This window comes from Onychostruthus taczanowskii, unplaced genomic scaffold (assembly GCF_017590055.1).
Source record: "Onychostruthus taczanowskii isolate IOZ18803 unplaced genomic scaffold, ASM1759005v1 scaffold6, whole genome shotgun sequence".
Classification (NCBI taxonomy): domain Eukaryota; kingdom Metazoa; phylum Chordata; class Aves; order Passeriformes; family Passeridae; genus Onychostruthus; species Onychostruthus taczanowskii.
In genome coordinates, this window is record NW_024503679.1 from 16056350 (window position 1) to 16069683 (window position 13334).

General features: G+C 48.8%; 1 protein-coding gene across 2 annotated transcripts; it reads right to left on the reverse strand.

Annotated features, from left to right (window-relative positions):
• Nucleotides 1-1097: 1097 nt before the first annotated feature.
• On the reverse strand, nucleotides 1098-12401 carry LOC121343540 (cartilage intermediate layer protein). 2 transcript variants are annotated; one of them, XM_041418790.1, is made up of 9 exons: nucleotides 12115-12401; nucleotides 10484-10607; nucleotides 9565-9648; nucleotides 8754-8807; nucleotides 7114-7299; nucleotides 5704-6018; nucleotides 5489-5597; nucleotides 4888-5045; nucleotides 1098-4293 (listed from the first exon to the last, which is right to left on the reverse strand). In XM_041418790.1, the coding sequence occupies exons 2-9, from the start codon at nucleotides 10539-10541 to the stop codon at nucleotides 1763-1765; spliced, it is 3495 nt and encodes a 1164-aa protein (XP_041274724.1). In that variant the 5' UTR covers nucleotides 10542-10607; nucleotides 12115-12401; the 3' UTR covers nucleotides 1098-1762. The 2 variants fall into 2 exon arrangements, with proteins under 2 accessions (XP_041274724.1, XP_041274725.1); XM_041418791.1 differs by lacking the exon at nucleotides 7114-7299.
• Between the last annotated feature and the right edge of the window lie 933 nt (nucleotides 12402-13334).

Below are 13334 nucleotides of genomic sequence, written 5' to 3' on the forward strand. Positions count from 1 at the left end.
CCAAGCTAATGCTCCCCACTGGCTGCCTTGGCTCCAGCTCCTGCCAAGCCCTTGCAGCAGACTAGACACAAAAGAAAACACACTGAGTCTAAATTCATTGGTATGAAGAGGATGTGCCAGAGTATTCCACAGCTATTCCTTTTCTGCTTCTCTTTGATAACTGTCAATTTGCATTAAAAAGTGTATTATTAAGGTTTTTTTTTTTTTACCAGTTAAGGCATAATTCAGCCTGCCCTGTGTCAGACCTGAGAACAAGTTTGCTGAACACTATTGAAAGATTCCTGATGCCCTTGATGGGCAGTGGGTATGGAAGCTTAGGCCTAGAACTGCCTTCATATCCATAGGAGGGGATTAGGTAGGAGAGGGAAATCCATGTTGGAGCATGTGTTTGAATTCCAGTTTGCAACCAATTGCACTGCCCACCTTTTCATGATCTCTCTTGTTTTGGTATCAGAGACTTGCAGGTTTGTCTGCACCCCAAAAGTTCATTGCCAGTGTTTGCCTGTAAACATGAGATGTCTTCTGTGCTGTGAGGCCCTTGATTTCACTCTAGGAAGGGTGGGGGGTTGAAAGGACAATTTAATAGGTCACTTGGAGAGGGATCACTGACCCCTTCTGTGGCCAGCTGTACCTTCAGCTAAGAGCAGCTTCTTGCCAGCTGCTTATGCTCACTGCTGCTGAGTGTGGAGGGAAGCCTGTCTTCTCCCTATCTCCACCCAGCACTGCTCTACATTGTCTGGTTTCCTATCATCCTTAAAGCACAAATTCCCAGCCCTCCTTTCCCTCTGTCTTGTGCCACTCCTTAATCCATCCCTGCCCAGACCTGCTGCTCTGATTCTCCCAGAACCAGTGCTGACTTTCCACTTGTCAAGCTGGGGAGAGATTCCCTGACTGCAGCATGCCATGGCCAAACCCTGGAGCTGCAGGAGAGCCAGACATCCACAAAACCCCTCACCCATATCCAGGATCAGTCTCACACTGAGAAAGTTGTGACCTGTTTGTGAACAGAAAGATGAAATCCTGCAGCTTATTCTTTGCTCAGCTCTACATGTGGTTTATTTACTTGGGCATTTCAAACACAAAAGTGACACACATTGTCAAAGTTACAAAATTACTTTTTTTATTAACCTACCCTATCATAGAGCATAGATTTTCTTGTCAAATAATGCAAGAAGCAAGAGAAAATTTTAGCTGTATCTATGTGGAGCCTACAAATCCACATGGCTTCTCTGTGCTATTGAGCATGTGAGTTCTTAAAAATGCAGCTGCCAGTAGTTTAGCTTGAATACAGTAATTCTAAAACAAGCTAGAAATAAATAAAATACTTACATTTCAAGTACAAAACCTTGCAGTTGAATTCAGTATGAGGAAATCAGTTTATTCCTTTTCATGTTACCAACTACTGTACAGGTACTTGGGCTGGCAAAGTCTGCAGATGCAGAACAGAAGAATGTTTTATGTACATCACTTAATTGAATTATGTGTTTAGTCTTCCCTTCAGGCTATCATGTGAAGCTGTTTAATGTCAGGCGGAAAGAAGATTTTTATGGATGCATTTAATAAGACACAAACTTACTACCTCTGCTGGGCCCCAATTCTCACGTCTTTTCTTTCTGGTGGGGGGAAAAAAAATGGCACCTTAATTATGTCTCATAAATAATGACACCTACCAGCTTTCAGTTACGTTATTTAGCAGGTTGATGTTACTTTCAAATTATATTTAATTGAGCGTGAGTGACTTTACCAATGCTCCTATACAGCTCTAGTAGGTGGGACGTTGACCTGTCATCGGGATCCTGGCTTGGTTGTTACGGCGGCTTGCCGGCGGCCTCTGGTACACAGGGCTTTGCCCTGGCAGAACCAGGATGGACTGCTGGCCCGAGTCCCTTGGAGACTGCTGGCTCCAGTCCCTCGGAGGCTGCTGGCTCCAGTCCCTCGGAGACTGCCGGCCCGGGTCCCTCGGAGATTGCTGGCCCGGGTCCCTCAGAGACTGCCGGCCCGGGTCCCTCGGAGACTGCCGGCCCGGGTCCCTCGGAGACTGCCGGCCCGGGTCCCTCGGAGATTGCTGGCCCAAGTTCCTCTGAGACTGGAAGATGCTTTGCTCTGTCGTGCTCCTCTCCGAACAGGTGAAAGTCAACCCCACGCCAACATCACTCTTCATGGTTCTGGACGTGCCATCAGATGTGCCATCGAAACACCTGCCCAGGGCGATTTCCTTGGCGATCCTTGGGTCTTGATCAGTGACTGTGTAGATGCCATAGTTGTGTCCCAGCGGGTCAAGAGGTGCCAGCATTGTGTACTCGCTGGTGTCGTTGTTGGTGGCCATGGGGAGGTGGTTCACCAGGTACTCGTGGAGCATGCTGTTGACGCTCACTCGACGGCAGTTGCCTTGTGGGATCACTTTGACGAGCGTGCGGTCCACGCGGTCCTGGTCGAAGAGCATTCCACTGCACTTGAACTCCAGGCAGGCTGCTGACACGTCCCGCTGCTGGGGGTCACGGATGCTGCGCACATCCCGGATGCCGTAGAGCTTGCCGATGGTGCGTGGGTGTGTCCCACCCATGTTACGAGATCTTACATTCACTTCTTGGGGTCCGTTTATTTTTACTTTAATGTAGCAGGCTCTAAATTCCATGGGCTTGGGCCACCATGCCAGGTAGTCATCGGTCCAGCTCATGAGGTCATCTTCACTGAAGGGAACCGTGTTGTAGTCATACCGGTCTCCTTCTATCCTGTAAAACCTGAAGTGAGCAGCACTGTGTGGAGCTTCCTCACATTCACTGAGGTTTTCATAGGCATAAATAGGGCCATTGTTCTCTTCTGGGGAGTTAGGGCTTGGCTTGGCCATGTTAATGCTGAATGCTGTTTTCTTGATGTTGGAGTCCTCGTGGTCTGTCCTCCTGTAGTTAAGCTTGTTGAGGTATGGCTGTGGGACCCCAATAGCAACAGGGTTGAGTTTGGGAGCAGAGGGCACAGCTTCGAGCTCTTCACCCCCCATGCTTGCCAAGATATAAGCTCCGTAGGCTTCGGGGTTTTGCTCATCACAGAAGGCGGGCACACAGGCGCCGTTGGGACCGGTGACTACGCTGTCAAAACGGCCCCATGCTCTGGGGTTGGAGGAGAACCCTGGTTCTGGCTCCATGTTTATAATAGAAATCACAACCCCTTGGATCTGCTCACTTTGCAGAAATCGCTCGCTTCTGTAGGCTCGGACTTTGACATAGCACCGTCTGCTCTCAGGGACATCCAGGTTAAAAAGGCGCCTCTCTTTGATCTCCATGTTCCCAACCAAAAAGGTTCTCTCCTCCCTTTTGTGCCGTGTGCTTTTCTCGAGGTTGAAGTCCCCTTCTTCCTCCCATAACCCTGTCTCTGGGTTCAGGGACCAAAGCTTCATCTCTTGCACATGCTCTGGCATCTTGACCTGAGCAGCATCCAAATGAACCTTCACCTTTTCTGCATTGAGGGACTCGGTGCCCTGTTCATCTGTGAAGTCCACAGAAAACATCCCGTATGTACGGAGCGGAAATACGTCTCCTTCCTCATCTACAAAGTTCAGGTCGCTTTGTGTCACAGGGGCTGTGGAGATGTTTCTTGGGTCCAGAAATGTCACGCTGGCTTTCACTTTGCCACTGTAGACCTCTCCATTTTTTCTATAAAATGCATTGGGAGGAATTTCTAATTCAGCAATTGGATCATCTTCTTCCATTTCCCCCAAAGAAATCACATTGGTTTCGGTGGATTGCAGTGTAACAGGGGCTTTCTTTCTCAGTAGCTTGATCTCATGAAATACAGCACCTCCGTTTTCCTTGAAGGGCAGAACTTTTGTTGTGTTCACAAACTTCTGCAGCCGATCCACGAAAGTTAGAACCAGTCTCTCCATATCTGCTGGGACGTGGATGGAGAAGGTTCCCTTGTAGCCAGTCATACTCACTCTCTTGTTCCCCATGTAGATGTGGCCAAATCTCAGTGGTTCACCATTATCTGCTGCTGTGGCTCTGCCTCGAACCATTATTTTGGTCTCGGTGCATATTTTGCAACCACATTCGACAATGACTTTAGTGGGGAGCGTGTAGCCATCGCAGGAGATGTCCCTGGTTTCCATCTTGGATACCCCACAGCAGTAGGAGACATTGTCCTTACACCGAAGTCCCTTATCCAGCTTCCCTACACAGGTCTTTGCTGGGCACTTGCCCACGTCGTAATAGAAGGAGTTTGTTGCTTTTTGGAAGCAATCGTGAGGAAGTCGGATGAGGTGGCTTTGGGGCTGGGAGTCACAGGCTGCCTCTTGTCTTCCTGTTGAATAGGATTTTTTAATGAGCAGCATGAAATAATTGTACAGTTATCGCTCTGTTGTCTGAAACCTCAGAGCTAAACATTGCTCCTAAAAGCAGTGAGGTTTTTGCAGGATTTTGGTGAGCTGGTTAACTAATTTCAGTGAAGCAAGTAGCTCAGCTTTAGCTTTAGGACCCTGATTAAGAGCTGTTTGCAGGATCCACCCTAATCCTGCTTATCCACTATGGTCATCTCAGCTAGATGCTCTGTTGCTGCCTGGCTTTTTGACTATGGCAAGATTAGAATATGTTCCAAGACTTTAAAAACAACTCTAAACAAGCAGAAATATTCCCATGTCAGGCAGCAAGTACAGTGAGAAATCTCCTGACAGCAGCAGGTTGAGGTTGATAGGCCACCTGCAGTCCAGAGCTCTCGTTTGTAGGGAGCATCTGGTTCATAACCAGCTCACTAAAGCTTGTCTACAAACAGATGAATGACATAAACCTCATGAATTTTTCCTGTGACTTTTCTTTACCAGATGTATAACAGTTTCTGGTTCCTGCACACCAACACCTCCCCAGCTGCTTGGAGAACATCAGGCACATTTTCTCTTACCTATGACAGCCAGCTTGGCAACTTGGGACTTTGCCGACCCCCCGGCACTGCTCGCCTTGCAGAAATACTCTCCTGACTGTTCTCTCTTCAGGTTCTTCAGAATCAGGTTGTTTTTATATTTGTACAAGGAGGGATCCAGCAGTGAGCCATTGTGGTACCTGCCAGGAACAGTTAAGGGACAGAGACTGACCATCTGGCTGGAGCACAGCAATGGGCTAATCCTGCATCCTGCAATGTGGATTTTGCCAGATTTCCTGCCTCAGTTTCCCTGAGGTTTTAGTTTGGCTAGGTGGCATCACCTAAAAATTTTCCCTTACTCGTGGCAGTACTGTGATGTGGCTGCTGGACAGTTGGCAGGGAGGCAGAGCTGCCAATTGTGTCTGATGAGGTTTTTAAACTCCTAGTGTATTTTTCCAGTGATTCCCTCAGCAGATGACATAGCTGTGCCATCTTGAGGAAGAGGATCACTTGCAGCCATCAATTTTCAGCGCATTTAACTGTTTTATAACTAAACCCCCCAACTTGTGGAGATGGTAAGGAGATAAAACTGGCATCCATGGGACAGCTAAGACTTCTGGCAGATCAAATTCAAGCTCCTTACCAGAGGTAGCGGTCGGGAGCTGGGCTCCCTCGGGCGTCGCAGCAGAGTGACACGCTCTGTCCCACTCTCCTGGCTTTGTCCTCAGGGCTCCTGAAAACATAGGGTTTGCCTGCAGGAGAAGGAAAATGCCATCTCATTACTATTCCTCTCATAAAACCACAGTTTCTTTCTGACACCTGTATAAAGCTTCCTGCATCCCCCCTCTTTGGGCCTACCTGATCGGTGCAGCTGCACTTGGATTGCCAGGTTTCTCCGGTTGCTCTCAGGCACAGTGACAGTCGCTGTTGCATATTTGGCTTTCTTTATCTTAAGGGTGTTTTTCCCATCAGGACAAACCCCTGGGATCATAAACATGCCTCTGTTATCGGCCGTTGTCAACAGCTTGAGTTTCTTGGCTTGCAGGTAGACCCGGGCATCGGCAGCAGGTGACCCATCCTCAAGAGACACCTTCCCGTGCAGGGTGGCATCCTCACACATGCAAGTGTCACAGTCAGCATTGACATGGCCCATGGGGCAGGTGATGTTGCAGGCTGGAGGAGAAGCAGACCGGTCAAAAAATAGCCCCAAGTCCCCACAACTCTCACAGCATGTTCTTGCATCTGCTTTTCATTTAGATGCAATAAGGCAAATACTGCATAAGGAGTAAATTGTATCCAAAACATATTTTTCCTGATTACTCACAGCTGTGCATTAGAAAGGCAGGGACGATGTCATTTTGAACCTGACAATTAGTAGAAAGCAGCCACGTGGATATAATTACAGCTAGGAACTGTTATGTACCTTCCCCAAAGGGCTGAATTTCAGGGGAATTTGAATCCAGATCAGCATGTGAGCTCTTAGCTCAACCCTGGCAAGATTACAAATTCAATGTCATAAACTTTCTAGGTTTCTGTTACCACTGCATATCCAGAAGTTGTGATTTTGGTCTATCCCAAAAGCTGTGTTCCCTTATTCAATGGTATCCTGGCTTGGGCAGGATGTGGGGTAGTTGCCAAGTGAGCATTACCCAATGGGTTTAACATTTGGGCTCACAAGTATTATTCTGTTCTCATTTACCTATAGTGATTAATCCTAAATAATAATCTGTCTTTTCTCAAGGCTCAGGTCATTCCTTTTACAATCACAGAGCATCCCTGTACAGGAACTATCTGATATTTCAAAGATGAAAATAAATGTAAGAAATCAGGGAAAACCTGAAACAACTTTTCTGCACAAAACATATTTTCAGAATTTTTCAGAATTATTTGGTTAAAAGGGGGTTATAAGAATAATATAATTAATTACAAGCCCCTTCAGCAGGGACTATAGCAATTTGATATTCCCAAATCATCTATTTCCTGGAGGTTTTATGGAGACAGCTGTCTGCAGTCACTGACTCTACCTTGAGTGCTGCTGTTATAAAAAGATTAATGAGATTTTTTTCTATATCCCCAAGATATTGTGAATCCCTGTTGGCCATAAAGTCTCCCTGCTCTGCTCTTTATACTCTCCAGCCCTGCTCGGAAATCACTGAATTCTGTCAAAGGAGAGAAAGATGGTAAAATGACAGCAAAGGGAGTTCAACACCTGGGCAGTGCTGAGACCACGACATCCTCCCCTGCCCATCAGTGAGTTTATAGGAGCACCTGAGCAAACATGTCCAATGCAGAGCCGCCCTTCCTCAGTTGCTTCGTTACAGTGCAGCCCCCAGAGGGGCTCAGCTAGGCAGGATCTGGTACGCTTCTGCACCCCGGTTTGGCCACACTTTGCTGAGCACTCGCTCCATTTCGACCATGGAGACAAAAACCTTTTTGAATCTTGCGCCAGTGGACCTTGAATGACATCAGTGGTGTGTTACTGAGACGCACATTACACATACAGCTGCCCAAAAATGGGCAGTTGGGTTTTAGCAGCTTCTATAGAGCTCAGACTACACATTTGGATATTACATACCACACAGATTAAACAAACTCAAAGCATGTTCAGGGAGCTGGGAATTAAAGCATGAGAAGGCATCTGAAGGCTTCTGACTTAATTCCCTGCAGGCTACCAAATTCAGGATGATTAAGATAAACCCAAGGGGAGCAAAGTGCAGGCAGCTCATGCTTAGTGTTGAATAACTTTGGCTTAAGGAAATCAAACACACGTTCTCATTTAAATGTTGTTTGAGGGGCAACACTTGTCTGTTTCAAATGTGGTTAAATGTTTAAATAAAAGGTAAAATGGTTAAATAGTTACAAAAAAGGGTAAAATTGTTGGTATGATCGTGTTGAATGTCTTTAACCAAATTACAACATATGTTTTCTATAGGGGCAGACTGTGTCCTAATGTGAGCACCACTTTTACTGAGTGCAAACCAGAAGCTTAAGATGCAACCGAGCAGGCTGAACATGTCAGGAGCCAGCTGATTGGTAAAACAGAAAATTTGCAAAACACACTGGGAGTTTAATATGAGGTTATATTTTTAAAGGAATTTCTTTAAGTGGGCTACTAGATGTTATTAATTTAAGCTACTTTGAATGGATGAGATCCAGTCCAAGTCTGTGGTTTGGGCTTTTTTAAAAATGACAGTGTTCTAATAATGTTTATGAGGATGCACTAGTGACTAAAATTTCTAAAAATGAAGTTTCTTGGAGACATGTGCTATGTCATCTCCCATACCTATTCTTCCACCCAATTTGTAATAGAGCAGGTTGATTTGTTTCCTGGAAAGGCAGACAGGCAGAGGGCTGGACTGTTCAAATTGTGAATGGGTGGTTGAAAACAATCCTGGCTGATGAAAGCAGGTGGGTGGAAAAGACCCTTTAAATGAGAGCAGATATAGGAGCATCATGTCTGGCTTGGAGCAAGCACTTGGCTTAAATGGGCAGGGTTTTAATCTGTTGGCACGTTAGCATCTCTAGTTCAGCATCCCAAGTAGTGGGATGCATGACTTATTATTTAGCAATTTGAGGCATGCAGGAGGAGGTGGGCTTGTGGACGAGGTCACATCCTGTGGATAAATGCCTATTTGTGCTTGCCCCAAGCAAAAACTGAATGTGCAACAGATTAAAGTGGGATCTCAGCAAGATCCTAAGCTTGTTTGGGATCAGCTGCTTTAGTCTGCAGGGCTGGTGATGATAGGAAATGTGCAGGGAAGTCCTGTGGAGGAAAATGGCATTATATGTCTCTAGGTAGCATTTTGACAGCAGAAAAAGCAGAATGTGGAGGATGAGGGAGAAGCTGAGGGATGGAGCATTGGTGGGGACATGGGAAGGGACAGGGCTGCCCCGTGGCAGGAACCTACTGCGTCTGACGTAGGTGAAGGTTGGGTCTCCCCGGCGAGAGCTGCTCCTCGTACCTGTGGGCAGAGGGGTGATTCAGGCAGGGTTTGCCAGCCAGGGAGCCAGCCCCAGCATCACTGCCTTGTGCCATCCACTTTCAGGGGAAAACGATTTTACTGATGGTTTTCAAAAAAATACCTCTCAGCAAGTGGAGGGGACTTCTCAGTGTCCATGGTTTTGGTGCTTTGATTCTTCCCAGTGGCTAAGAGAGCTGCTGGGAGCTGGGCAAAAGGCTGGGGAAATCCCCAAATCCTTCAGCATGGCCAGCCCTTTCAGTGCCTTCTGGAATTTAAATTCAGAGCCCTGGACAGTAAAGATGAGAAGTCGGGGCATCTCCCAGGGATTAATGAGCAGAGTGGGCTCTACAGGTTAATTAATTCCCCACAGGCTTTAATTCTGAAGGAATGGTGTCACAAGCTGCCCAGGGTGTGGGGCCAGGCTGGGCAGGGTAAAGGCAGGTCAGAGCATGTGCTGGCCCATCCCTGGGCTCTTCCCACCCTCCCAGCCTGCGCGTGCCTCCCACAGGAGCTGGGGCTGTGGTCACACATTGACCTTCCCTTTTCCAGGAGAGGAGCCAACAGCATGTGTCAGTGATAGCCAAAAGCCTACAGGAGGTCGTGGATGATTAACATTTATTCCATTGCCTAAATCATAGAATCATAGAATGATTCTAACCCTAAATGTCCTCTTCTACTCAAATAATACTGGTTACTTGTAAATTGTTGGGAAAATTGTCCAGCAAGGAAAATCCACCCAAGGTGGGAATTTACTTACTCTCCAAGCTGAGCATTACCAGTGGGCTGAAGGTTCTCTGTCCTATCTGGACCCTACTGAGGGCTGGTTTCAGAATCCTTTGTCCTAAGGGTAAATAAATGAAAAAAATAAATTAGATTCAAGGAATTGGGCGTCCTTAGGCTCAGTATTACATCTTTCCCATTGGACTGTGTCTGGTTAGAGCTCCTGTAGGATACAGTGCAGGAGGTGCCAGGAGAGGGACATAATGGATATGTCCCACAGCATCACTGCAGCTCAGGTATGATACAAATTTTCTATTTCCCTTATCACCCAAGAAAAACTTATTTGTACTTCATGTGTTGGAGCAGCTCAGATCAATTAGTCTTTTTATAGCTGGAGAGATAAAATCTCCTTCCTGTCCATGCGGAAGGAAAAATTAATCCAGAGTGGGTCATGTTGGTTGTTTTTATGGGACAAGAGCTGGTTTCTGAACTTTCTGGCCACCTGCATGCCCGAGGGGAGCTGGTGGCCATGGCTGGTTCCTGGGGTGCTTGCTGGGAACAGTCCTGTATAAACTGGGGAGCTAAGCCCCAGCACCAGCTCTCTCCTGTGCCCAGCTCTGCCCCTGTGCTCCTCTGGGTACAGACTGGACACTATGGGATCTCAGAGAAAGCAGACAAGGATGGTCCTAGCATGACCAGTGGGCCGGGGAGCTCATCCCTGGTCAACCAGAGGCTCACTGACTTGCAGACAGGCTTTGCTCAAACTCTGGGGGCTGGAAGGGAGCCAGTCCTTGTGTGGAAGTTGTCTGGCCGGGCAAACGCCGCAGTGACCCAGACCGGCACCCAGCATCGATGTCGGGCTGCGCCTGCTGGCTCAGCGGCTGCCAACAGACATGCCTGCACTGGCCTGGGCAGGGGACAGCACAGTGACCAGAATGGAAACGTTTAACCTTCACCTAAAACAGACGTGGCTCCCCAGAGGAGGAGGAGGATCCAGCCTTTCATGGTGACCATCGCTGTCTCCAGAGGTGACCAGGGGATTCCTGGAGTTTCTGCAGCCGTCCCACGCCTTCCCCAGTCCTGCAGAGACAAGCCCGACCGTGTCAAAGCTCACCCAGGTCTGGCTGCTTTCGGGAGCTTCTCCCAGGCTGAACCACTCCAAAACGTGCCACAGGGGCACTTATACCCCCTGTTCACCCACCCCCAGCAGCTCTTCATTTATCTCCCCAGTGGGGAGCAGCAGGGGCTCCACATCTGTGCTCGCATCCCCCCTGCTTCTCACCATCACATCTGAGCCCAAATCTATTTTGCAGAGCACTGCTTTGTAACAGCATCTCCTTAACATGTCTAGGAACAGCTTAAATACTTCTGCAGGGATCTCTCACAGCCCACGCAGCTCTGTAGGCCGCCCAGCACCCAGATCTGCTCCCCACAGGAGCAGGGACAGTCCCATGCCTCCATCCCTCTGCCTGCAAACTGGGCATAGTGTGAGGATAGCATCTTATCCCAGTACATCCCAGAGTGTGAGGAGAGGGAAGGCTCCTGAGCACCTCTGAAAGCAGAAAAACCCATGCACAAGCCAAGTCTTTCCTGCAAATGCTGCTAGAGCTCAATATTTTCCTTTTCCCACAGGCACAGATGTGGGACTGAGGCTTTGTGTCACTCTTCACCAGCTCAGCCACTTCAGATTTTATTTTCAGTGAGTCCCTTTGCCCTACAGCATGAAGCATTTGGGTATTTAATTTCTGAAAGTACTTATCCCTAGTGACACCAGGTGGAATTCCAGGTGCTTTATTTTATGCACCCAAAATTAATGAACTGAAAGGAGGGAAGAATATTGCCCCAGCCGTTTGGTGCCTCAGTTTACCCATAAAATGGGGCTGACAAAGAGCAGTCACTGGCGAGAACGCTCTTATTTGTAAGTGGTACTAACCATCCCCTCTGACACCAGGGAATGTGGGACTAGGAAATACTTTGATTATGGCTCAGCAAATCCCAGTCAAGCAAAAATAACAAGCAACACATGAGTGGTGTTTTGTGGGCTTACGGTGGGGTCGTGAACTCGCAGCCAGACAATAACCAGGAAAAAATTAATCCTGTTTCCCACTTGGCAACTATTTTTGGAGCTGACTGCAACTTGTTCAGCACTGGGTTTGGGATTGGGATATATCCCTCTGTACCCAGAGAGGCGATGGTGAAAAAGGGGGGTTTAAGCGGCCGGGTCTTGGCAGCAGGGAGGGTTTGGAGCTGTGTCCCCTGTCTGGCAGGGGGCTGTGCGAGCCAGGACGGAGCCGCGGGAGATGAAACAGCCCCACGTGAGCAAAGCCCCCCAGACCCCCGCTCCAGCTGTCCTGTAACCCTTCCCCAAGCCCATTAGCTGGGACGAGGAAGGGAGAAGCGGGGCGCAGGGAACTGCATCCCCATCGATGTTTTTCAGCCTCTGTGCCGTCATCTGCCCGTTAATTAATTTCCACCTCACCTTTAATCACAGCCACTCTTAATTACGCTGCCTTCCCTTAACAGAATTCTATAACCACTATCTGTCACAGAAGGGAAAACAGCAGGATTGGGGTTTTTTTTCTCTTACCTAAAAAGCCATTAAAACCCCACTTAAGGAGAATCCCGTCTTCTCGCCACAGAGCCGCCAGCCGAGCTGAGATCCGCGGGCGAGACGAGGGCTTGTCAGCTGCGTGTTCAGGGATTTGCAGCCGGCTGGGAAGAAGAGAGAGCTGCAGCTTACCGAAACCTCCCGTGCGCCGAGCGGAGCCGGGCTGTGTGCGAGCCTCCCGCCGCCGAGGCTGCGAGGTCGCTTATATAGCCCGGCGTGTAGCTTAGGGGATGGCAGCGAGCCACCGGCCGCGAGCACAAACAGATCGGACGAGCGAGGAAACCGCAGCCTGAATAATCCCTTAATAAGGTGATGGTAAACAGAAACCTGTGGCGATGCCACGGCGTGGCGGCTGCTGCTGCTGGTGGGACGGGGCACGGTGTGGGTACCACGTCCTGGTGTGGGCACCGCATCCCAGCACAGCACCGTCACTGTTAGGGGTACACCCGGGGTCTGGATCTGAAATAGATGCTGCTAAGTGTTGAAGGTGGAGATACAGTGAACAGGCAATGAGTTTTGGGGATGCTTTTTTGGCTTTGCCCGGTCTGGGACACATGTGGTGCCCACCCAGCAGTGCATGTGGATTTGCCCCATTTTGCAGATGTAGGCTCAGCTGGGCACCATTCCCTGCACTGTCTGCCCACCTCTGCCCCTGTGCTGGCTCTGACAGGGATCAAATGAGGATGCTGTGGGGATCAAATGAGGATGTGGGACAAAGCCAGTGGGACTGGTTTGAACACCCGGGGTAGCACAGAGCTGCAGAGGCAGGACCATCCTTGTAAATAAATGTGACTGCATCTCAAGCCATGGGGAGATCTAGCAATGACCCCTAACCAGATTTTCCTGCTTGCTCCAGTCTGGCTTCAGCCTTCCAGACTTTTTATCCCTCTGCAGTCACATTTTTCTCATGTAACTTGTGGCAAGTGGTCTGTGGACACAGGGCTCCTGGTTGTTGACAGAGCACGTGGCCTTGTGCAAGTGACTGCCACCCATGCATGCAGTCCTGGAGCCACTGGGCTGTGCAGATGGTTGCTGCAGGAATGTGGTGTGAAAGCATGTGCTGTATGTGTCAGGAGCAACCCCCAAAAGATGGGGATGGGTGTTGGGGTAGCCAGGGGGTCAATGGTGTCCCAAGCTGCCTCCTAGTAATCCTTGTCAGCCCTGCTGCCAGAGGGAGTGGTGCAGGAGGAACACAGATC

What these genes read in the sequence shown, in the direction of transcription:
- LOC121343540 (XM_041418790.1), bottom strand. Translation starts at nt 10,541, where the DNA reads ATGGTCACCATGAAAGGCTGGATCCTCCTCCTCCTCTGGGGAGCCACG. An exon ending in CATTGGACATGTTTGCTCAG is followed by an intron (nt 6,019 to 7,113) that starts GTGCTCCTATAA and finishes CTTCTCCTCCAG; the next exon opens with CCTGCAACATCACCTGCCCC. An exon ending in GCTCCCGACCGCTACCTCTG is followed by an intron (nt 5,046 to 5,488) that starts GTAAGGAGCTTG and finishes TGTTCCTGGCAG; the next exon opens with GTACCACAATGGCTCACTGC.